The sequence below is a fragment of the Nicotiana tabacum genome, chromosome 4 (assembly GCF_000715075.1).
Source record: "Nicotiana tabacum cultivar K326 chromosome 4, ASM71507v2, whole genome shotgun sequence".
NCBI classification, from domain to species: Eukaryota; Viridiplantae; Streptophyta; class Magnoliopsida; order Solanales; family Solanaceae; genus Nicotiana; species Nicotiana tabacum.
In genome coordinates this window covers 67,202,833-67,226,151 of record NC_134083.1, presented here as the reverse complement: position 1 = coordinate 67,226,151, position 23,319 = coordinate 67,202,833, and the positions used below count along the sequence as shown (strand labels likewise).

The 23,319-nt window shown below is 35.1% G+C and overlaps 2 protein-coding genes across 2 annotated transcripts; both read right to left on the bottom strand.

Annotated features, from left to right (window-relative positions):
* Window positions 1-9,134: 9,134 nt before the first annotated feature.
* Window positions 9,135-12,345, bottom strand: LOC107759983 (transmembrane ascorbate ferrireductase 1). Its single transcript, XM_016577999.2, has 4 exons — window positions 12,006-12,345; window positions 10,771-10,819; window positions 10,397-10,596; window positions 9,135-9,723 (listed from the first exon to the last, which is right to left on the bottom strand). Exons 1-4 carry the CDS (start codon window positions 12,147-12,149, stop codon window positions 9,421-9,423), a joined length of 696 nt encoding a protein of 231 aa, XP_016433485.2. The 5' UTR covers window positions 12,150-12,345; the 3' UTR covers window positions 9,135-9,420.
* A 4,697-nt stretch (window positions 12,346-17,042) lies between these two features.
* LOC107759984 (transmembrane ascorbate ferrireductase 1) lies at window positions 17,043-20,697 on the bottom strand. The gene is given in 7 exon segments (XM_075250866.1): window positions 17,043-17,490; window positions 17,492-17,572; window positions 17,574-17,672; window positions 18,481-18,680; window positions 18,803-18,851; window positions 20,053-20,160; window positions 20,500-20,697. Coding segments are annotated over 7 exon segments (864 nt in total). The 3' UTR covers window positions 17,043-17,361.
* Between the last annotated feature and the right edge of the window lie 2,622 nt (window positions 20,698-23,319).

The window sequence follows — 23,319 nt, the reverse complement described above, 5'->3', positions numbered from 1 at the left end:
GTTCCAAGCGAAATCGTTCTTCTTTTTAAGTAGAGAGAAAATTTTGTGACTTCCATCTGACGACCTTGAAATGAATCGGCCTAAGGCTGCAATCCGTCATATTAGCCTCTGCACGGCTTTTATACTGTCCACGATGGCGATATCGTCGATGGCCTTGATTTTATCGGGGTTAATCTCGATCACCCGATTTGATACCATGAAGCCGAGGAACTTGCCCGAACCGACCTCGAATGCACATTTATCGGGGTTGAGCTTCATGTTGTATTTCCTCAAAATCTCGAATGTTTCCTACAAATGATCCAAATGGTCCTCTGCACGCAGGGACTTAACTAGCATGTCATCAATATACACTTCCATCGATTTACCTATTTGTTCTTCGAACATTTTATTTACTAGGCGTTGGTAAGTAGCTCCTGCATTTTTTAGCCCGAAGGGCATCACAGTATAACAATATGTTTCATACTTGGTGACGAATGAAGTCTTTTCCTGGTCTTCCAGGTTCATTTGGATTTGATTATACCCGGAATAGGCATCGAGAAAAGTAAGAATCTCGTGGCCGGCCGTGGCATCGATCATGCGATCCTTATAATCTACATACATTCTAAGTTTGTTCCCTTTTTTAGGCACTACAACCACATTGGCTAACCATTCAGGATATTTCACCTCCCGAGTGGACCCTATTTTAAGAAGTTTGGTTACCTCGTCCTTTATTAATGCGTGCTTTACCTCGGACTGAGGTCTTCTCTTTTGCTTCACCGGTCTGAACCTAGGGTCCAAGCTTAGCCGATGCGTCATTATATCCAGTGGGATCCCTATTATATCTAAATGGGACCAAGCAAAATAATATACGTTATCGATAAGAAATTGAATAAGTTTTTTCCTGAGTTCGGGGGTTAACCCCGTTCCCAGGTATACCTTCCGTTCGGGCCAGTACTCGATTAGTGTGACTTGTTCCAATTCCTCAATCATTGACTGGGTAGCGTTGGAATCATCGGGAACCACAAAGGATCGAGGGATCCTTTGATCATCATCTTCATCAATCTTCTGATTTTCTGGTCGGGTTAAAGCTGATGTCTGTGATTGCTATTTTCCCGTTCCCCTTTTGAGCCCGATCCCTTTATTGGCGAAGGTAAGGATATCGTATTCGCTTCCTCAATGGAAAACATTTCTCTTGCGGACGGTTATTCTCCGTACAATATTTTGACTCCCCTTGATGTTGGAAATTTAAGGACCTGGTGTAGGGTCGAAGGTACAACTCTCATGTTATGGATCCATGGCCTTCCAAAAAGGGCGTTGTATCTCATGTCGCCTTCGATTACGTGGAGCTTCATTTTCTGGATGGTCCCAGCCACATTTATCGGCAGAATTATCTCGCCTTTGGTGGTTTCACATTCCATATTGAATCCGTTTAGAACCAGGGTTACGGGTACGACCTGGTCTTGTAGACCGAGTTATTCTACGACCTTCAATCTAATGATGTTGGCCGAGCTACCTGGATCAATTAACACACGCTTAACTTTAGTTTTATTCATAAGTACGGATATTACCAGTGCATCGTTATGAGGTTGTATGACTCCTTCTGCATCTTCATCATTGAAGGACAAAGTTCCTATGGGTGCTTAATCCTGAGTTCGAGATCGCTTTTCTCTCACAATCGATGTCTTAGTGCATTTAAGCACCGGTCCTTGAGTGGTATCGGCATCGCCGATGATCATGTGAATGACGTGTTGTGGTTCTTCTTATTCGTTTTGCTTGCCGAAATCCCTGTTTTTAAAATGGTTCTCCGCCTTGTCGCTTAAAAATTCTCGAAGGTGCCCTTTGTTGAATAACCGGGCTACCTCCCCTCTTAGTTGCCTCCAATCTTCCGTTCTATGGCCATGGGTGCCATGATATTCGCACATTTGATTGGGGTTCCTCTGGGCAGGATCGGTCTGCATGGGTCGAGGCCATTTAGTGTCTTCGATGCGTCCGATAGCCGATACGATGGCGGATGCATCAATGCTAAAGTTATACTCCGATAATCGAGGCGCTTCCTTAGATCTGCTAGGCCTGTCAAACCCACTTCTGTTCATCATCCCTCGAGACCCTTGACCTCGATCACTTTTTTTGTTATTTTGTCCGAGGTTACATCTCGATTCATTGATTCTATGGTTTTCGTTATACGGTCGGTATCGATCCCTGATCGGACCTTTTTCTCGATTAATATCCCTTCGAGCACCGGGTTCAGACCCCAATTGATTATCTTCTACCCTAATTTTTGATTGGTACCGATTGTGTACATCGGCCCACGTGATACTGGATATTCGATCAGGTTATGCTTCAACCGCCGTGAAGCCGCCGAATTTCGTTCGTTTAAACCTTGAGTGTAAGCCTGAACATCCCAATCGTCTGTGATGGGTGGCAGATCCATTCGTTCCATTTGAAAAAGAGATACAAACTCCCTTGGCATCTCGTTATCCTTTTGTCTTACCTTGAAAAGGTCTGATTTCCTTGTTGCGACTTTTATGGCGCCGGCGTGTGCCTTTATAAAAGAATCTGCTAACATGGCAAACAAGTCGATGGAATTCGGTGGTAGGTTGTGATACCAAATCATTGCTCCCTTCGAGAGGGTCTCTCCGAATTTTTTAAATAATACAGATTCGATTGCATCGTCTTCTAAATCATTGCCCTTGATGGCACATGTGTAAGAGGTGACGTGTTCGTTGGGGTCGGTCGTTTTGTTATATTTGGAAATTTCGGGCATACGGAATTTTTTGGGGATTGGTTTGGGGCTGCGCTTGACGGAAAAGGCTTTTGCACGAATATTTTGGAATCCAACCCTTTTATCATTGGTGGAGCTCCCGGAATCTGATCGACCTTGGAGTTATATATTTTTACTTTTTTATCGTTGGCTTCGACTCTCTTTGTGAGCTCCTCAAGTATTTTAGCAATTTCGGGAGTAGTCCCCGATTCTTGCTCATTTGACCTCACTATGGCTGGGCTCCGTTCTATGGGCAATTTTTCGAGGTGGACTGGGCTCTGGCCTGCTCAGTAGCTGGGTTTGGCTCTGCAACTGAGCTATCGCTGCCTGTTGGGCTTGCAACATTTCAAAAATTATACGCAAGCTGACGCCGCTTTCCTCAATGTTATGGGTATCTCGGGCTGCAGATCGAGCACCTCCATGAATGCTATGTTCAGGTTCAGAACATTGGTTTGCCTCAAGGGCCATATGCGAATTAACGTCTAGTAGTACTTCGACTCGAGCTTCAACGACATCGACAAGCGGCCTTCCGGCCCTGGACGTCAAGTTGTTGGTTTCATCTTGAAGGTCGGCTTCGTTGTCGATAGGTAAAGCCATTAATCGGGGGTTTGTCCTTGCTAATCCGAAGCCAAAGATACTTTCGAAAGACAAGCGTAAAACGGTGTGTGTTGTAGGTTTGTATCAAATAACCACTGTTATCCTTAGCCCCACTGTGGGCGCCAAACTGTTTACCCGAAAAACGGATAGAGTTGAATTTGTACGCAGTTCTAAGGATATGTGGTATCGCTTAATGCAAATCGTAAGGATAAATAGAAATATCAAATATGGATTGCAAAGAATGCAAAATAAACAAGGTTGGAAAGAAGATGATTTTTAGGACTAAGCAAGATGAATCAATTAATGAAGCCTAAAAGAATAATCCTTGAATATAGGAGAATATGGTGCTTGAATTACAATATAAGCAGAAACTTAAAACTGTCCTTTACGGAATATAGCCATCCACTTTATAGTGGAGGATCCTACTTTTGGATATAATTAAAAATACATAGTGGGAGACCAATGATAAATCAGCTTTACATGATTCCTGCCAAGATTTTCTCCTCTAGTGGGATTTCAACAGCTCTTGTCTGTGAGCTCGATATTGACTCGAGCTCTCGATCTTGACTCGAGCTCGATTCTGACTCGGGTCCCTGTATTATTTCGGGGTTAGTGTTGGTCGGTCTCTGAACCATAAGCTTGATAACTTTACTTTGCATCATAGTTCAATTTGGATTCGAGCTTGATGATAACATCGAGCTCGACATTGATCGGTACTTCGGGCTCGAGGCTTGGTGACCCGAGATCGGACATCGACCTGGTGTTACGAAGCCGCCCTTCGATCAAAGTATTATCATACCGACCAGTCCGTACGGCGGACTAATCGGTGTTGACCGTATAGAATAATAATTAATATGTTAGAGTATGTTAATCCATTTGATTATTTCTTCCTCGTTGTTGATATCGGCAAGACCCAGCCAGATGATGTGTGTTGGTTGGTAGTGAGAAGATGTAACCGAACGAAGTGAAAACCCTGCAATACGAGAGCAAAAACCTGTTGCGCTAGCAGGTACTACGAGCCCTCTGTCCCACGCATCTAACCAGCTCGCGTGGAGGCATAAAGGATTTGATTGAATGAATGCCACCTTGACTTTGGGCGGTGCTTTCTCGATCAATTATTTGCCTTTCTGTTAAACATTTCTTCATCTCATGAGCGGATTTATAGCCTAATGTATGGGGCACGTGAACTGATGATCTCTCCACCAAATTAGGTATTTTGTGTACATATTTTTTAGAATTGATCTAATATAATTTATTGTGTAAGTGGTTGAATGTTGAATTATTTACCTAGAGGAACATAGATTAATTCCTCTTAATACTTAATTTTTTTGAAGCTTCAATCAAAGATGAAGAAGAAAAGCAATGCGATTATTACTTGGTGCGGTTTGCACCTACTTCAAACTCCATTTTACATCTTAAAAATGATTCACAAATGAAATGTTCAAGATACAGGAAAGCAAAATAGTTTTCGAAACCATACCAAAAAAATAAAACTTTTAGGCCAAGAGTGCTATGCCTACTCTAATATTTTAACCATTTACCTTTTTATTTTATATTCCATCAGAGATAAAATTTCGCTTTTTGATTCTCACCATTGTAAAATCTTGAAAAAGACAATCTTGGTCCAATGCGCAAAGGAATAGAGTTCAAAATTAATAAGCTAAAGGGACAGGGTATAGAAAGAAAAGGAAAGTCTAAATGAAAGGGTGAAGATGGTACACTAACAAGATACGCAATATCAAAAGATATTACTAGAAATTAAGAGTGTCATGGTAGGGCCTCTAATAGTCTGTGCTAGTAGGAAATCTTTTTTTTTTCTTCTTTTTGGTTGCGTGATTAATTGATAAGAATTAAAAGAGTTGGTTGGAAGATTGTGGTAAGCACGACTTCATCCACATGGAACTATTAATTGATTGCCACAACTCTCAAGAATGTATGCGTTGTTCAAAATTTCCAAATCATGCCCAAAAAGAGGAGCACTGAGTACAGGGAATTATTCATGTTTTTCTCAACTAGTATAGTCTTATCAAGAAAACACAAAAGAGGAATGCACTCATTTGCCATGCACCTGAGGGTATAAAGTCGCAGAATTTTCAATGAGAATCTGTACACTTCGCATTTGATTAGTGCGTGTTAATGGGATGTTATTCACTTTAATAAAGTATTCCAAACATCAAAGAACATATAGAAAGGAGGAGCCCCTTGCCGACATTAAGAAAAAAGAGCTTTTTTTCACTTTTAACCCGCCTCCAGAAACTATTTATATTCGGTAATCGAAAAAATATATAAAATTTGTATAATTTTTTTTATATAACATACAATATATATATATATATATATATATATTTTTCGACTATTATTTTAAAAACGACTATACAGTATCATTATTTTCCTAATCAGAATGAGAACACGAAAAGAAAGGGGCCAATTATTACCTTAATGATAAGATACTTTAGATTGGAAGAGAGGGAATATAATAAATGTTGTTAGAGCTATAAGGTCCCCCCATATTCTCAAAGAAGAGTATCAAATTTAGCTCATACGGATATAATTCGCTTGATCGGATTAAGTTTTGACAAACTGAGTTGGACCCCAAATCATAATGGGTAAAAAGATCCATATATAAAAGTAGTCAAGACATGCGTAATGAGGTGTAGGTGTATGGTTGGGGGGCCAAAGTTTTGTCAGTTGGCAAACCCACAAAGCACAAAACAAAACGATAGGTTCGGGTATTAAGAAAGCGTCTTTGCTTGGCTGAACGAGGGGTCCCCCCACACCACCTATTAAAGCAGTTTGGCATACGTAGCCTTCAGAATCTTTCGAAAATAAACGACATGTGGTGTGGTCATTCTTGCAAAACAGATCGATTGCTATTTCTTTGCTGGCCAAATGGCTTCTTTAATTTGTTATCCACACTAACCTTATTATTGTACATCCATTTGTATTAATTTTCTGCTGCTATCATTAATGTGTTTACTTTCTAGCTTCTTTAATTTCTCTCCGAGGACCCTAATATACATCAATGTGATGCATGAATAGTATTTGTTATGTTCCAGTCCAAGTTCATGTAACATAGCTTTGATCCAATGGGTCTTTTGGATTTATTTTTTAAGCTAATGTTATTATCGAGCTCAAAAGCGTATGTACCATGTGAACTAGTGATATGTTTTATATTTATAATACTTTACTCTTCTCTATCTGAAAACATCTTTCTATTTCTACCTGCAGGTTGCATTTCTTTATTCGTCAAAATTTCCCTAGCTTTCTGGCGTTGCTTTAATTTTTCTTGCAAAAAGGATTATAGTTGCTTTGAAGTTCTGTCTGCCCTTTGCTGGATCGCTCTTCCATAACAGCGTGGATTATCTTTACATAAGATAATTGATTGCACAGTTTACAACTTATATATGCCACCAATAGTATTTAATTGCACAAGTTGGGGAAAGATCTAAAGGGAGGTTCGAAATATCTATTATGTAAGTTTGGTATTCGAGATGATATGAAAGGTTGCTACTATACTCGTTCAAACTTACACAACTTTTTTTAACCAAACACGGACAAAATTCTTGAAAAATATATATTTTTAGCTGTTCTTAAAAATAATAGCCGACAAAACTCTATATTTTTTGTATATATGCATATTATATAAAAAAAATATACATATTTTATATACTTTTTGACTAGAAATACAATTACTTTTGGCCAATTGGTCAATTTTATATTTTGCCCAAAATTCTTCTTTGCTTTCTTAGAAAATTGGAAAAATTATTCAAAAACTACTTTTAACTAGCTTTTATAGTTTTCATTTTTTCTAAAAACTTAAAAGTTTTCTTTTATGGCGTTTGTTCTTACAAAAAAGTTCGGAAAAAAAAATATCTTGATTAAAACCTTTTCTCATTTTAAAGATTTGAACTCAAGTTTTTCATGACATTTTAACCTTATCAACATAGGAGGATATAGTTGGCTATATCACAATCATATTTCAATCATTTAATATGGAATTTATCAGCCGACAACGGGTCGGGTAGACCTTTCTGTTAGGCCCTGGTTGTCAGCTCCCCTACATGAATTATAGTAACTATTTCCCTAACCCCTAGGTATCTTTGCCATGGATTCTCCAAATTTAAATTAAACAGATAAAAAAAGGTTATGCTCCCCACCAACATGTTTAAACAACCACATGAACAGAATAAAAGGATAAAGACCCTCCTTAGTAAAGACATTAATTGTTCAAGTATCAAGCATTTTTTTAAAGGAAATATGCGGAGTATTTAAGTAAAACAATGATAATTAAGGAATTCAAAATGATTTTATGAAAAAATGGTTCTTCGTAAGATTTAAAGTTCAAGATTCGTGCATATTAGAGTTCGATATTTAGCAATTCAAATTTAGCACAATAGCATAGGCGAGCTATAAATTTTTCAACATCATATAATTTACTGTTGAATATCAACTTATAACTATCTAATCAGGAGAGGATGTAGAGTAATTGATCCAACAAGATGTATGTCCTTTAGAGTTAAAATATTAATTTTTGATATTTAAGATGTATTTTGCTAAAACAATTGCATATGAGTTTTATGGTCTTTACATTTCAAGTCAAGTAATTTACATACTGATTAGAATGACTATTATTTGTATAGAAGGGGGTATTCTTAGTCTTAAAGAACTAATTGTCACTTAACAAAAGTGGTGCATTGTCTATTTCTCTTTCCCCTTAATGTGAGTGTTTAAAATTACGTTGGTAATCATTTACACAATTACACCAATAAGAATGTATCTACCAATTCTCAGAAACTAAGTGTTTAGTGGCCATTCAACACATTTAATGGTCTAATCAATAATCATCTCATCTAAAAATTTCGAAAACCACTTTAACTTGGAATAATCGTGCTAGTTGATTTGGAAAGAAAGGCTTCTTGGTATGTCACCAATATAGATTTGGCAAGTGACGTGGCTCTGCATCTGATTCTAGTATTAATTACCAAATCTAAAGAAGATTGATACTTAAAAGTTAAAATTAATTTAACGAGAAATAAAAACGGGAAACTTTGAAAAAATGAAGAGAAAAAGGTGAAGCGAATACCCAGTCAGCTATACTTTTTAAGTTTTTTGAGAAAGCTATACTATTTAAGTTTTAACCTGCACTGACACTAATAAATGGATCTCTCATCTCATGTAGTTTTGACCTACAGTTATGCAAACCATGTAGCCAACTTTTCCAGCTCAATATTATCTCCTTGAGATTGGTACCGATTACCAAACATAGAAGAAAACCAGATCTTCATTCATATTTTGTCATTAAATGCAAAGATTACATCCTTCAATTGACTAAGTTCCAGCTATGGAAGATTATGCAGATTGCACGTTAACTCAGGAAGTGGCTACTTTCGATCGCTGTGTAAACCAAATCCAAGATTGTAATAACTGATTAGTAGTAGTAAGTGTTTGTCTCACCACTTCCAACTAAATAATTCCAGTTTACTTATAGAGAGATGGAAAATTGAATTTCAACAACACTCAGTGTAATCCCACAAATAGGGTCGGGAGGGTAGTTTTTACGCAATCCTTACCCCTACCTTGTGCAGGTAGAGAGTTTGTTTACGATAAATTGAAATTTTAACAATTTATCAAACTATTCTCAGACAAAAATATGTTGAGATAAAGTTTGAAGTTCCAGTATTATATATCCACCGCAAAGATATAAGCAGGTACCAGCATTTTCATCCATTTTAAGTAGGAAAATTTTTCAAACAAAAAGAAGAGTTAGTTAGAGTAATTCAGACAATTGAGAAAAAAATAATTTGAACAAAAGAATTCAAAGTATTCAAGGCCTCCCACCACAATCATTTTAACTACAAATATTAGCTCCCATATAATAACATGAACATCAAGATTGTGCCATCATCAAGATGGAGATATATGATTACAATAGTGCAAAGAAGTCGGATCATACTCCACTATACAGGCAGATGATCAAAGACATCAAAACAAGAAGACCAAAGTAGAAAGGTAGAGGCACCAATAAGAGTATCTGCTAGTCGACGTGCAATAGAACACAATATGCAACAATAGTTGAGTGGAACTCATGAGATGGCAGAGTAACTATAATCATCCTCAGTAGGAGCCTGAGAAAGAATGGTCAGAAACACAAAGACCCCATATAGAACTGTAGCAATAGCAGTAAAGTTGACTAGAAAAGCCTCAGAACCATATTTAGCTAAACCGTTAACCTCAAGGAATGTAAGCTTCTCAAGGAGTCCTAGACAGGCATTACCAACAGCCATGACATACACAAACATCCCAAAAAGCACATGCCAGGGAAGTGAATCGCGTCTAACTTCAGCACTACCCCCAGGGTAGAAGAACACCACAAAGCCATAAATCCACTGCAAATTATGTCATCAAGTGATGAGAAACAGCTCCTCACCAGCATATTTCTAGTTAAACAGATAAATATTGGATTAAGCTAGGAGCCACACTACATGATCAGCGTACTAAATTTTTCTGCTAATATTTAGACGTTTTGAAGAACCCGCTAAAAGTGACAGATCATACCTATGTACACCTTACATTGGGTATATCATGGCAGATAAATGATTAATAACATAGACCAGGAGATTCAAGGAAGAACGAATGGACATATTGCGAGTCAGTCCACTTGCAATGGAAGGGCCTTTAAAAGGGGGCTTTCCCACAAAGTTCTCAAGGTTGAGATCTAAGAAGTGTATTTCCTCATTGTAAACAGCTATCATTTACTTCTGTATAGTAAAGAATAAAGATCAAGAAATGCAAAATAAACAAGAACTATTATGAAAATGTCCTAACAAGAAGTCAAACTCTGTTAGGATCAGAAAACACATGAAAGAACCTACTTGGAACTTCATCTCATGACAATTTACCAGCCTCAAACTATTATTCCTTCACTCATCATTTAGATAAGAGGATTAAAACGGAGCACTGTCTCAGTTATTAAATCTGATCCCACAAAATGGCAAGGAGATGAAAACATAGGTAGTCATATTACCAGGTATATGGAGTACTCAATAATGGGGTGTTTACCTGAATGCCATAGAGAATAATAACACCGATCCCGACCCAGGAATGTAAACTGTACATGTTGGGGATGTTGCTTTCGTTGTGATTTTTGAATGCAGCGCAGATTCCAACTATACCAAGTACGAGTGCAATAGCATGTAAAATGAGATGTATTACTTTCTTCACCTGCTTCTTCAGGGGGAAAGATTTGTAACTCATGATGGCTGCACATTTTGGATTAATAAATCATTAATCCTCAAATGGAATAATAGAGAACAAACCTAATTCTTCCGAAATTTTCTATTCCAATCAACGGCATCTTACCAGGTGATAATGAATATCGTAAAATAAAATAAATAAAAAGACGAGGAAAAGATGTCTATAAACATCTCAATCACCTTCTCCCCCAAGAATAATGAAGCCAATAAGCATCAGTACAGGGTGAATCTGGAAACAAAAAAACAAAATGAGAAAAGATGAAAATACTATAACAGGAAAAATGATGTTATAAGCATCAGTATCAATACTGCTTAAAGTAGGGAAACTATCATGTATCTACTTAGCTAGAAGAAACCTGGAAGTGAAGGTTGAGGTTGTACCAGCTGAATCCATAACAAGAAAAGATCTTCCTCTAATTTTCTCTTTATAAGTAATTCAATAACGTTATCCTTAATTTTCATAATTTGACTAAACTTTCATCTAGCAACATTGTGCAACTACAAATTATCCATCATTAGTGTAGGAGGGCCACAGGGCCGATAGTTGTATTCTAGCTTCTGCAGTCATAAGGTTCTCCCATGAGTATTGAATATTAGGTACGCGTAACAATAAACTAATAAATTCACTGACTTCCCTACATTTTGGATTATTGTTAACGATTTGTAAAAATAATCAAATTGATCACTCACTGTGCTGCCTAAACATTAGTATTAGAAAGAGAATTGTCTTGGTCCAAAACAAGTGATCACTACTTCTATGATGTTACTGGACGACCTACTGCATCAAGATTAACAGACTCCTAATTTGTATAATCCAGTGTTTCATATTTTAGAGACAGATACCTACCAGTAAAGAGTAAAGGTAGGTAGCCAAATGATCAAAAGCATGGATGTCAACTTCAAAATACATACTACAAAAGAACACACCAAAAAAGGGAGAAATATCACCATATCATTCAACCTTTTCCTAAATCAACCCAACAAGGCAAACACCACTAAATACTTCCGCTTGCACTTCCCTCAAATTAAAGCCTGGAATTTCTAATGCGTAAAAAGGAAGAAACTAATCAGATTCAGTTCTTGCCTGTTAAAATTTAAAACCAGGAGGAACCACTTTATGTCAAAAAAACCCAGAAGAAAACATATCTCCTCGTCTCGAATAGAGTTGACTAGTATTACAAAACTAATTGCAGCCCAACATATCATGATCCATACTACAAAGTGTTATTATCACTTTACAAACCAAATCTTCTAATCCTCATTTATTAAAACCATAGAATGATAAAAATTGCCCAAAAAAAATTATGCAGAAATAGAAAAACAGCAAGATTCCATATATCCATGTCAAATACTATTCCAGAAAAAGGGGGCAGAGATAAACTTGAAAATAAAGAAGGCAAATATGAAGGGCTTACATTAAAAATGAGATTTTTGTTATCAGCTTCCCAAGCTAAGCCACCCCTAAAGTGAATAGACCAAACCAACACCATAATAGCGGCAACTAATGCTAGAAAATGTGCCCCAAATGAGAAAGGCAGTGCCTTCAACCCCGTTGCCATCTCCCTTCCCACTCTCTGATTTTCTTCCTCTTCTGTGTTACTATGCTAAAACGTGGAACTGCACAGAAACAGAGAAAATGTGGAGTATTATCCTATTTTTCTGAACTTCTGGATTTGATTTCTGGGAAATTCTCAACTTGTAAATTTTACAGGTGATAATCTTTAAGCCGTCGGATGATGAGGATCTGTCCATCATACGTGGGTCTTTGACAATTGTCCAAATTGGATAGGTTCAGACAGTAACACACGTATTTCGTCGTGTTTCGGGATTCGTGTTTCCCTCTTAAGCACTGCGTTTGTCGCTTTTTAGTTTTTACTTCCCCTGAATTCACACGTGAGAGATTATCTTTAGTCCAACACAATAAGAAAAGTACTCCTATTCCTATATGGTAAAAAAATCGGTCTCGATCCGCATTCCAAAATTAGGTGCGATCTATGTAGAAGAAAGGAACACGTTTGGGGGTAGGTGGACCGTGGGAACTCGAAAGGAGGAAACTGAGCATTATTATTACCCCATTATATACCACAAGTTTACTTTAATCCAGAAATAAATTTAGAATTTATATTTTATGAGTTCAATTTTTAAATTTTAGGTTTGAATTAATTAAATTATTAAAATTACGGCTTCATATCTATTATTTTGTAATTTTAATGAATTTTTACATATAACTTTATATTTACATCAAAAGTTATGAGTTCAATTGAACCTGTCATTAACGCACTACATCCGCGCTTACATCTTATATTATCCTTTGGAAGAGGCACTATCAGTCTTAGGAGTCTTTAATATAGATTGGGGGTAAAGATGACTCCATACTAAGATTAGATTCGAGATCTTTGTTTAAAAGTATACAAGACTATTTACCATTTCATCATAATTTTTAAACAATTAAATGTCAATTTATGTTTAACAAAAGCGAATAAATTAATGAATTTATTATCTATTGGAAAACTTACGTGAGAGAAATTTTACATGAGACATGATAATTATGCACTTGCATGAGTCAAATGATAACTTTGCATCCATATGCTTTAGAACTTAATTAACTTTAATGATTAAAATGAAATAAATTCCACCTACATAAATATAGAAAAAGAGAAATTTTTATACAAGCAGCATGAATATGTTCACACAATTTTATGGCTAAAATTACTACTATAAATTTTCAAGAAAATCTCTATAAACTTCTGTTTTAGGTTTTGAAAATATTTACCTTACAAATTTAGCACATCCAGACTTTTATACAAAAATTTAAAAACCGAAATTGCAAACTTAACAAATTCCCAAACTTAATGTATTCATAGACCAACCTGGTTCCATCAATCACGGTTCACGACTACTACATTTTTGTTTGCATCTAACCATTTCCTTCATACGGGCCCTACTAATAATACGGTATTGGCTGAGCAGAAGAAAAATATGCTCCATGGATCTTTTCTAAATCATTAATGTTTGTATTTTGACCCAATAAAAAAATATTTTGAGAAAATAGTCCTGTGCCAGATTTTTAAAGCATATTGGGCAAGATTTTGCTTGATTACTAGAATTCTAAAGTACGTTGAACATAATTTAAGAGCATGCAATAATTTTGGTAATCATCAAAATTTTATAGCAGAATTATGACCATCACCAAATTTTCAGCTACAATCTTAAAATTATGGTGATCTATCGGGATTTTGTAGCGTGTTTTAAAATTCTGCATAGCGTATTTTAAAATTCGCACTCGAGAAAAATCTTTTCCAACTTTATCCCAAAAATTCTGTTATCAAGGTTAAAAAATTATTAGTGACACCGAAATATTCTAGTTACGTCATTGTCCATTGAAGAACTTATCCCCATAAGAAAGTGATCTTTAAATATTGTCCCCTATTTTTACTTTGTTGCAAAAATAAACTTCTTTTTCAACAGGAACACCATAGTTTTTCAATATTGAAAGCTTGAAATTCTTATTTAGGGGTACAAATTTGAAAAAATAAAATTAATTATTGTTAAAATATTTGAATTTTGATAATTTATACTTAACTTTCTAGTTCAAACACTACTTTAGTGATTTGTTTTAAAATCCTCATTAACTTCATTAATGCTCCTTAGAAAGTGATAAAAAGATAAAGTGAGTCTTCTTAATTTGGTGCTACTTGACATTTGTGTTGCTATTTGAAGGCTTTAATTTAAATTTGAGATCATTTGGAGTAGATTTGATGTGGTATGATCGAAATTGAAATTGCAAATTACTTTGTTGTACAACACTAATAGCAGGCTATAATTATGTAGTTTGGCCACTATTTGCACTCTAAATTGGCTGCACTTTATTGATAATAAATTGCTCTGATTGAGAACTTTATGTTTTGCAGGAGCAATTCCGGGCTATGATGAAGTTAAGGAGCATTTTGGAGCTAATATGGAGCATTTAAGGCCAAGTAAAAGCTTATGGAATAAATTGGAATCCCATTTGAGTATCGAAAGAGGTTAGCGCGCTTAAAAAGAAGAACGAAGAAGAGTGCATGAAATTGCCCAGCTGCGCGGTTGGTGCGAGGCCGCGCACTGGGCCGCGCAAGTCAAGCAGAAACTGGCCAAAATGTGCGGCCAGATACGCGGTCACCTACCCAGGTGCGCGGCCGCGCACGTCCCTCCGGAAAAAAAAATTTCCAAGGCTAAAATTGTAATTCCAGAGGCGACCATCCTTGACCTATATGAAGCGCAGCTCACCCAAAAAGATGGTATCTGGTTTTTTAGAAGAACTTTGAAGGCAAGAACAGACAAGGAGCGAGACGGAAGAATCGAAAACGAGTTTTTATCTCTCTTTCTCCCTTTTTTATCATTGATGATGAATTCTTATGTTGTAATTGTGAAAACAATTATGAGTAGCTAAACTCTTTATTCTAGGGTTTAATGGAACCTCTTGGAGGATGAATCTTTGTTGAGTTTAATATAAATTTGCCATTGAAATTTTCTCTACTTATTCAACTACGGGATTATTGTGATTGATTGAAGGCCCCTCAATCGGCTATGCCTATTTAGTGTGTATTACTCGAAAAAGGGTACACGTTTAGGTAGTTGTTGAACAATATCACTCCTAACGTATATGAGGAATCAATACATAGGATTTAAATGTGAGTTTAGGAATAACGAAACCTTGGTGTGATTGTAGTGAGCGGTAAACTAGTGCTAGCTAGCGTAATTCGGAAGAATACGTTTAGTAAATTGTTGTATTTACTCGGAAGAGAATTACGATACCTAAAGTGCTCACGATCGGTAAAGAGTGTCTAGGCGAATTTGTAGCAGACGTAGCAGGGAGGATTCCTATAAGAGGGTAAATCGTAACTCTAGATCTTCCTAATCTTGTCCACAACAGTTGCTTTGTTAGTAATAAAATTTACAGCTTTATAATTACCTTGTTAATTGTTACTAAACACTCAAGTCATTATTCAATCTTGTTGGAAGTTGATTATTTGTATTCTTGTTCAACTAGAAGTTGTGATTAGTACGTTAATTCCCCGTGGGATTCGACTCCGGACTTGTAAACCGGATTATATTTGCAACGACCGCTTAGTCCTTTTTATAAGGCATAGTTATGCGTGATCAAACACATACAAATTTATGCCAAACAAGTAGATTTTGATGAACAATTTAACACCTAATTGTGTAGAATAAACGTGTAGATGGATAATTGGAAGTAGAAAATAGATAACACATGACAGTGTCCGCCATCTTCCTTCTTCCTGGATATGGAGCTTCCACGGCAGAATAAAAGTGCTCTACGTATTGTGCACCCATCACACGACTCTTTAAACATTTTGATTTAGGATTCTTTTTCTTAGGTCACTTGTGATATACAAGGACTCGTGCAATCAAACTAGCAGAAAATTGATATATATCATTGCCTATACTACTGTCTGAATGCTTATCTTTAAGAATCAATCAATCAAAGAAGCAATCAATCAATCAACCAAAGAAACAATCAGCAAGTTAATTAACATATGAAAAGCCTTTACATTATTGAGAATATATATGAAATTCTAAAACTTTAATCTTGTTTTCATCATTATGAAAAACAGAAGGATGAGTTCTTTTGTGGAAGAAAAAGGGGATAGGGTAAGGATGTCCCGTTACTTCACGCATTTACAGATCACAATTGCAAGGATGCAGGAACCAACAATAAGAGTATCGTTATGCAATTACACAAGACTGGTATATATAGACTAAGAAGAATGAGCTTGAATTTGAAATTTATGGGTTCAAAATTCTAGTCCATTTTAAATTATTGGGTTTTAAATTAATAATTTATACATATTCAATAAATTTTTAAGACATTATAAATTTGTATTAAAGCCACTGGGTTAGATGTGTTGTAGTTACTCCCCTGCTAAGAAGTCAACAGTTAACAACGTCTTTGTTGGGTCTGGAAAAACTCAAATCAGTTCAGCGGTAGCATCATATTTTACCAACCTACACTTTTTTATGGTCATCGGTAACTCAAATCGGACTCTTAGGTGTCAGAAAGAAACCCAATAACTAGAAACTATCAGTTGTCGAGGATCTATAGTTTCCAGCTTAAACAAGAAAAAAGTTAAAATAGAATGAAAAATACCGCCCATTTGATACTTCATTAGTTACCAAATCCAAAGAAGATTGATACTTAATTAAATTAATGAGAAATAAAGACTGGAAACTTTGAAAAGATGAAGAGAAAAAGGGAAGTGAAGACACAGTCAGTTAGTACTTACAATCTTGGATTTCATTTTTCTCCCCATTTCCAATTAAATCATTCCACCTGACTTATGGAGAGATGAAAAAAAAAATGAAATCTCAACAATGTATCAAATTTTTCTGAGACCAGAAAATGTTGAGATAAGAGTCTCAAGTTCGAATATTATATATATCAACCGCAAAGATAAAAGCAGGTACCAGCCTTTTCATCCATTTTATGTAGGAAAATTTTTCAAACAAAAGAGAAGGTAGTTAAAGTAATCCAGACAATAGAGCAAAAAGAAGTTTTCAAGCCCTCCAACGACACATCAAGATTGTGTCATCGTCAAGATGGAGCTGCATGATTACAATAGTGCGAGGAAATCGGATCATACTCCACTATACAGGTAGATAATCAAAGATATCAAAACAAGAAGCGCAAAGTAGAAAGGTAGAGGCACCAATAAGAGTATCTACTAGTCGACGTGCAATGGAACACAATATGCAACAATAGTTGAGTGGAACTCATGAGATGGCAGAGTAACTATAATCATCCTCAGTAGGAGCCTGAGAAAGAATGGTCAGAAACACAAAGACCCCATATAAAACTGTAGCAATGGCAGTAAAGTTGACTAGGAAAGACTCAGAAGTCAGAACCATATTTAGCCAAACCGTTAACCTCAAGGAATGTAAGCTTCTCAAGGAATCCTAGACAGGCATTGCCAACAGCCATTGCCATACACAAACATCCCGAAAAGCACATGCCACGGAAGTGAATCACGTCTAACTGCATCACTACCCCCAGGGTAGAAGAACACCACAAGGCCATAAATCCACTGCAAATTATGTCATCAAGTAATGAGAAAAAGCTCCTGATCAGCATATTTCTAATTACATGGACTCATCATAGGTACATATTCAATATGTATGTTTTCAAGTATCCAGTACAAATATGTAATTTTTTCTGCTGTAAATCTTCTGCTAACTTTAGATGTTTTGAAAAATCCGCTAGCTTTCTTTTTTTTTAGTTCTTTTTCCTTTTCGTTATGGTAATGCAATGCAAGAGGTCGGAAATCCGGTTGTTTCTGACGATGAAAAGAGCTTCTATCTTATGTGAAATTTATGAAAACCCGAAGTGAAGTGACCATACATATATACAACCGTTCAACATAGGGTACATCAACACAGATAAAGGTTTATATAGCATAGAGCAGGAGATCAAAGCAAGAAGAAATGGACATATTGCAAATCATTCCGCTTGCATCGAAAGGGCCTTAAACATGGGCTCTCCCACAAAAATTTCAAGGTTGACTCTAAGTAGTGTGTTTTCTCATCATAAACAGCTATTATTTTACTTATGTATGGTAAAGATCAAGAAATGCAAAATAAACAGGAAGCATTATGAAAATGTCCTACCAAAAAGCCAAACTCTGTTTGGATCAGAGAACACATAAAAGAACCTATGTGGAACTTCATCTCATGAGAACTACAAGCCTCAAACAATTATTCCTTCATTTTTCAATTAGATAAGAGGATTAAAATGGAGCACTATTTCAGGTATCAAATCTGATCCCACAAAAAATAGCAAGTAGATGAAAACATCATATTACCAGGTATATTGAGTACTCAATATGGGATGTTTACCTAAATGCCATAAAGAATAATAACACCGATCCCGACCCAGGAATGTAAACTGTACGTGTTGGGGATGCTGCTTTCATTGTGATTTTTGAATGCAGCACAGATTCCAACTATACCAAGTATGAGCGCAATAGCATGTAAAATGAGATGTATTACTTTCTTCACCTGCTTCTTCAGGGGGAAAGATTTGTAACTCACGATGGCTGCACATTTTGGATTAGTAAAAGCATTAATCCTCAAATGGAATATCAAAAGGAAGAAGGAACAAACTCATAAGAAAACAAAAAAGATGAAATGAAAAGATATTTACAAACATCTCAATCACCTTCTCCACCAAGAATAATGAAGCCGATAAGCATCAGTACAGGGTGAATCTGGAAACCAGAAAAATGAGAAAAGATGAAGATACCATAACAAGAAAAATGATGTTATAAGCCTCAGTATTGGTACTGCTTAAAGTAGGGAAAACTATCATCTACTTAGCAAAAAGAAATCTGGAAGTGATGGTTGAGGTTGTACCGGCTGAATCCATAACAAGAAAAAATCTTCCTCTAATTTTCTATTTGCAAGTAATTCAATACCATTATCATTAATTTTCATAATTTGACTCAAATTTCATCCAGCAATATTATGCAACTACAAATTATCCACCATTAGTGTAGGAGGACCGCAGGGTCGATAGTCCTCATTCTCTTGTATTCTAACTTCTGCGGTCATAAGGTTCCCCCAAGAGCACTGAATATTAGGTATGCATAACACTGATATAATAAATTCACTGACTTTCCAATATTTTGGATCATTCTTAATGATTTGTAAAATGATCAAATTTTGATCACCGTGCACCTAGACATTAGTATTAGAAAGAGAAATGTAGTGATCACTACTTCTATGGTGTTGTTGGACAACTAACTTACAGACTCCTAATTTGTATAATCCAGTGTTTCATATTTTAGAGACAGATACCTCCCCATAAAGAGTAAAGGTAGGTAGCCAAATGATCAAAAGCATGGATGTCAACTTCAAAATACATACTACAAAAGAACACACCAAAAAAGGAGAAATACCACCATAACATTCAACCTTTTCCTAAATCAACCCAAAAAGGCAAACACCACTAAACACTTCAGCTTGCACTTCCCTCAAATTAAAGCGTGGAATTTCTATTTATAATGATCGCAAATGCGTAAAAAGGAAGAAACTAATCAGATTCAGTTGCTAACAGCCTGTTAAAAATTAAAACCAGGAAAACCACTTTATAGTTTATATCAAAAAAGAACCAGAAGAAAAGCATATTTCCTCGTCTCAAATAGAGTCGGCTAGTATCACATAACTAAAAACTCATTGCAGCTGAACATATCATGATCCAAACGACAAAGGGTTATTATCACTTTGCAAACCAAATCTTATAATCCACATTAATTAAATACATAGAATGATAAAGATTGCCACAAAAAAAAGACAAATATACAGAAATTGAAAGACAACAAGATTCCATATATCCATGTCAAATACTATTCCACAAAAAGGGGGCAGAGATAAACTGGAAAATAAAGAAGGCAAAGATGAAGAGCTTACATTAAAAATGAGATTTTTGTTATCAGCTTCCCAAGCTAAGCCACCTCTAAAGTGAATAGAAAGTGTGCCCCAAATGAGAAAGGCAGTGCCTTCAACCCCGTTACTATGCTAAAACGTGGAACTACACAGAAACTGAGAAAATGTGAGAGTATTATTTTTTCTGATGTAGCTATTGGCTTCTTCTGGATTTGATTTCTGGGAAATTCTTTTTTTTTTTTTTGAATAACCTCATTCCTCCATAAAAATTAGAATTGTCTTCTAGTTCTACTAGCTGTCGGAGCAGTACATCCTATGAATGAAAATTTCAGTTTTGGTTCTCCAATAGAAAAAAATAGCATTCAAAATCGTGTCTACAACTGACAAGAGGAACATAAAATTAAAGATAATTGGACAATATGCGCCAAATCAATGGCCTTGCATATCAAGCGTCTCATCCAAACGTTTCACTCTTTCCAACCCTTCACTAATCAAGAACCGAATTCTCTGCTTGTCATTGCAACTCCTGTTATTCTCCATCTCTTGTCTTATAATCTGCCTCAAATCAGCTCTAGCATGAGAAGGTGCTCTATTTGAGATTCTCAAAGCTTGTCTGTACAGCTTCAGTACTCGGCCACGAATAAGGAAGTCCTCTAATGAGAGAACCATTACCGAATCTCCAATGCAATGAAACAGTTTCAATAATCTAAAGAGTATTGCAAGATTTCGCCGAACAAGAGATGGGAAGGAGCGAATTTATTCAGAATTTGGATTTCTGGGAAATTCTCAACCCTAGTTTTTAAGTTTTTACAGGTGATAATCTTAAAGCCGTCGGATGATGAGGATCTCTCCATCATACGTGGGTCTTTGACAATTGGCAAAACAGGATAGGTTCAGCACACGTGTTTTATCTTGTTTCTTACTGCGATTGTCGCCCTTTACTTTCCCTGAATTCACACGTGAGAGATTATTATCTTAAATTCCAACACAAGAGGCAATTTGGTAAAATCGGTTTCGATCAACATTCCAATATTATGTACACTATCTCAATAAGAAATAATTTTAAAATAATATATTAAAATATTATGTTTGAGAGATAAAATAAAAGTTAATATTCCCTAAAATAATTAATCTTCATACAAGTTCTCAATCATCAGTCAATATATTCAATTAAAAATTTATTTCAATATTTTAATTCAATCACTTTAAATTCATAAATTATCATGCTTTTTTTAAATTTCAGCAATCACATATAATCCTTGAAAAATTAAGAAATGTTTTGATTTTTTTTTTCTGAAAAACTCTTCACAAGAGATTCAAACAGGATTAACAAATTGATAAAAAATAACAATTTTTTGTCAAGAGTAAAATGTAAATTATTTTATTTTTTAATTAATAATAAATGTTATATGAATTATTTCCAACATATTAAAAAAGATACATTACTGTATCTCGTTTTGTATAATCAAATTATATAAATATACGAAGAAAATGAGTTCTGAAAATGAAAGAAAATAAACAATACTAAATCTAAAACTTTTTAACCAAAAAAAAAAAAGAGCTCATAAACACTAAAAGTGAAGTAAGAAAAGGACAACAAGGACTCTTAAAAAAAATTACAACAAAAAGATAATGCTCGTAAACTTATAAAATACTTCTAGCTATAAACATATTTGACAGTGAAGGACTTCTAGAACCGGAACGAAATTGAAAGAACTCGAATTAAATAATTATATGATTTTTCATATCAAAGTCCTAAATATTAGGTAATTAATTAAATAATTGTATCTAAATATTAGAAAAATAATTAATGTCTATTCCTACGTATTAAGAAAATAACTAAAATTACTACTTTGTCTAATATAAAATATATTCTTAAAGGGTAAAGAAGACGAACGATATTTCTCTAAGGGTTTTCGAGCTTTTAATATAGTATAGATATATATAGACGGAAAAAGGCCTAAAATACCCCTTTACTATGTGAAATAGGACGGGCTAACCCTCCATTAAAACTTGGCCTCTATTTTGCCCTTGTGGTGCACTTGCATAAGTCAAATGATAATTTTGCATCCATATGCTTTCGAACTTAACTAACTTTATTGATCAAAACAAACCAAATTCCACCTAAATAAATATAGAGAAAGAGAAATTTTCATACAAGTAGCATGAATATGTCCACACAATTTTATGGCTAAAGTTATTATAAATTCTCAAAAATTCTCTATAAACTTTTGTTTTAGGTTTTGACACATTTGAAAAAATTGAGTTTACAAATTTAGTTCATCCATACTTTTATACAAAAATTTAAAAATAGAATTTTCAAACTTAACAAATTCCAAAACATTAAACAAGTGCATGATAATGGCACATAACAATCATAAACTTATTTATTTTGAAAATAGAAAGCACATGTTTTGACATAAAATTTGGGAATTTTTTCCCAATTTGTTTTCAAATATCTGTTTGTTAAAACTCCCAAATTTTATTTTCGATTATCTGCTTGTTTATAGATTTTAATTATTTTTTAGCAGATTTTGAAAATAAAATCTTCAAATCCCAAAAACAGAGCTAGAATAATTTTTGAAGTTCTCTACTCACAAAACTTCAAATTATTTTCAAGTAAAATGTATGTCCAAACATGATAACAACACGATAGGGGATTCAAGAATTACTAAAGAAACTCAACAAACGTGCGGAAGCTAAAAGAAAATAGGGAAACGAAAAAGAAGACATAAATTAAAGATAGATTGAATTCAAGAAAGAGTTTCTTGAATTCAAGAAATCTATTCTTGAAGTTGAATCCTAGCAACAACAATTAGCTAACGAATAACTAATTGCCTTTGGTAGAAAATTAAAAATAAGAGATAGATTGTGAAACCCGATCCTTTTAGAATAACAAGAACAACAATAAGCCTAAACTTATCACCTTTCTTGAATACCTAGAAGTGATCTAAGATTTCGAAAAGGGTTTAATCTTACCACTTTGAGTTGATTCTTGAAGGTTGAAGAATAAATCCAAGAGTAACCACGCACAAGAGTGCAAGAAAAATCTCACAATTTTTGTTGATATTGTCTATATTAATCTGCCCTAAAACAAATAAGACACCCCTTTATATAGAAGGGAGTCACAAAATTCTACCACAAAAACAAACAAAAAAAGTCCTAACTACTTTAGACAAAGTCCAACTACTTTAGAATAGGATCTTGAAAGTCCAAAATCAATCTTGAAAATCTTAGAAATGTTGAAAAAGAAAGAAAGTCCTAACTACTTTGGACAAAAAGTCCAACTAC

Excerpts from the sequence above, each read along its gene's own strand:
- LOC107759983 (XM_016577999.2), bottom strand. The coding sequence starts at position 12,149 with ATGGCAACGGGGTTGAAGGCACTGCCTTTCTCATTTGGGGCACATTTT. Across the intron at positions 10,820-12,005 it reads ACAAAAATCTCATTTTTAAT|ATTCACCCTGTACTGATGCT; the intron begins GTAAGCCCTTCA and ends TTTTGTTTCCAG. Across the intron at positions 9,724-10,396 it reads TTATTCTCTATGGCATTCAG|TGGATTTATGGCTTTGTGGT; the intron begins GTAAACACCCCA and ends CATAATTTGCAG.